General features: G+C 32.4%; 1 protein-coding gene across 1 annotated transcript in view; it reads right to left on the reverse strand.

Moving 5' to 3' along the window:
- The window catches only part of LOC105819659 (CUB and sushi domain-containing protein 3), a gene marked incomplete at both ends in the record, with an annotated part of 761,280 nt that overhangs the window by 348,386 nt on the left and 411,769 nt on the right, over positions 1 to 1,125 (reverse strand). The window contains one exon of the mRNA XM_012655960.1: positions 136 to 252. Within this exon, the coding sequence (XP_012511414.1) occupies positions 136 to 252 (117 nt within the window). The remainder of the gene's footprint in view (positions 1 to 135; positions 253 to 1,125) is intronic.

Consider the following 1,125-nt stretch of genomic DNA (forward strand, 5'->3'; position numbering starts at 1 on the left):
TTTTAGCATATTTTAGTACTGATATGTTTTTGTAAAATGTTTATGTAAAATGACATTGTAAGGGACAATGAAATAAAAATAGACTCAATGAAAATTCAGAAGATAGCCCAATTATTGTTGCATGAGGCAATTTACCTTTTCCATGGGTTACATCAACAGTCCATGTACAATTCAGAGAATTTGGATAAAATTCTGGGTAACCAGGTGATAAGATTGTTCCACTAGGCCCTCTAACGTCTCCTCCACATAATGCTGAAAATACAAAGAAATACAGTCACATGATCAGTCACAGTTAGAGAGGCAGAGGCTGAACAAAAGCTCTTATCTCCACTCCTGAAACAGAATGAATCCTATTATCTTTGCCTAAGCTACTTCCTGCTAAAAACAGATGTGTGTAAATATCTCTTCCAATACTAGGAAATCATATCATCCATTGAAGCACTAGAGAAGAAAAAGATATTTAATAACATCTGAGAATTAGTACTGGCTCCAAGAGAACATAGCTCAACTTTCTGCGTTTGAATTTAAAGTACGTACTTACACATTTCTAATTATAAGCAGCATTTGCATAAATTGGTGGTAAATTAAACATGAGTAATTAATTGTTTTGCAGTCCCTCTTATCAAGCACTAAGAAAAACAAATTGTTAATTATGTTAAATTGTTTCTTATAGATTCCTAAAGGGATATGTGTCATTCTTTATAGTATTCCTTTTAAAATAGTGAAGTAAGTTGTGAAAGATTTGAAGGCCTCTTCTGTACTTCTCCATTTCTCTGGTAAATATCATGAACAAAAAGGAATTTTGAGGGGATACAGAGTTATAAGTAAACATCCCAAGATAATAAAAATAAATGTTTATAGTCTGAAGTAAAAAATTAAAATTTGATTCAATATTCATTTCTTTGAGAAGAAATCATAGCTTACGATGTGGTCTACCATATTTAATAATTGTCAGTGCTTATGGTATGTGAGACAATTTTATCAATAATAAAATTAGAGAAGACAAACGTGGCCTAGTAAGAATTTTTGTTCTAGTGGAAGCATAGGATTTCTATTCCACTTGGAAAGGTCATCTCTCTGGGACATAGGCAAGGGCAGTAAGAATCACGAAAGCATTGTCTACTT

This window comes from Propithecus coquereli, unplaced genomic scaffold (genome assembly GCF_000956105.1).
Source record: "Propithecus coquereli isolate 6110/MARCELLA unplaced genomic scaffold, Pcoq_1.0 Scaffold494, whole genome shotgun sequence".
Lineage (NCBI taxonomy): Eukaryota > Metazoa > Chordata > Mammalia > Primates > Indriidae > Propithecus > Propithecus coquereli.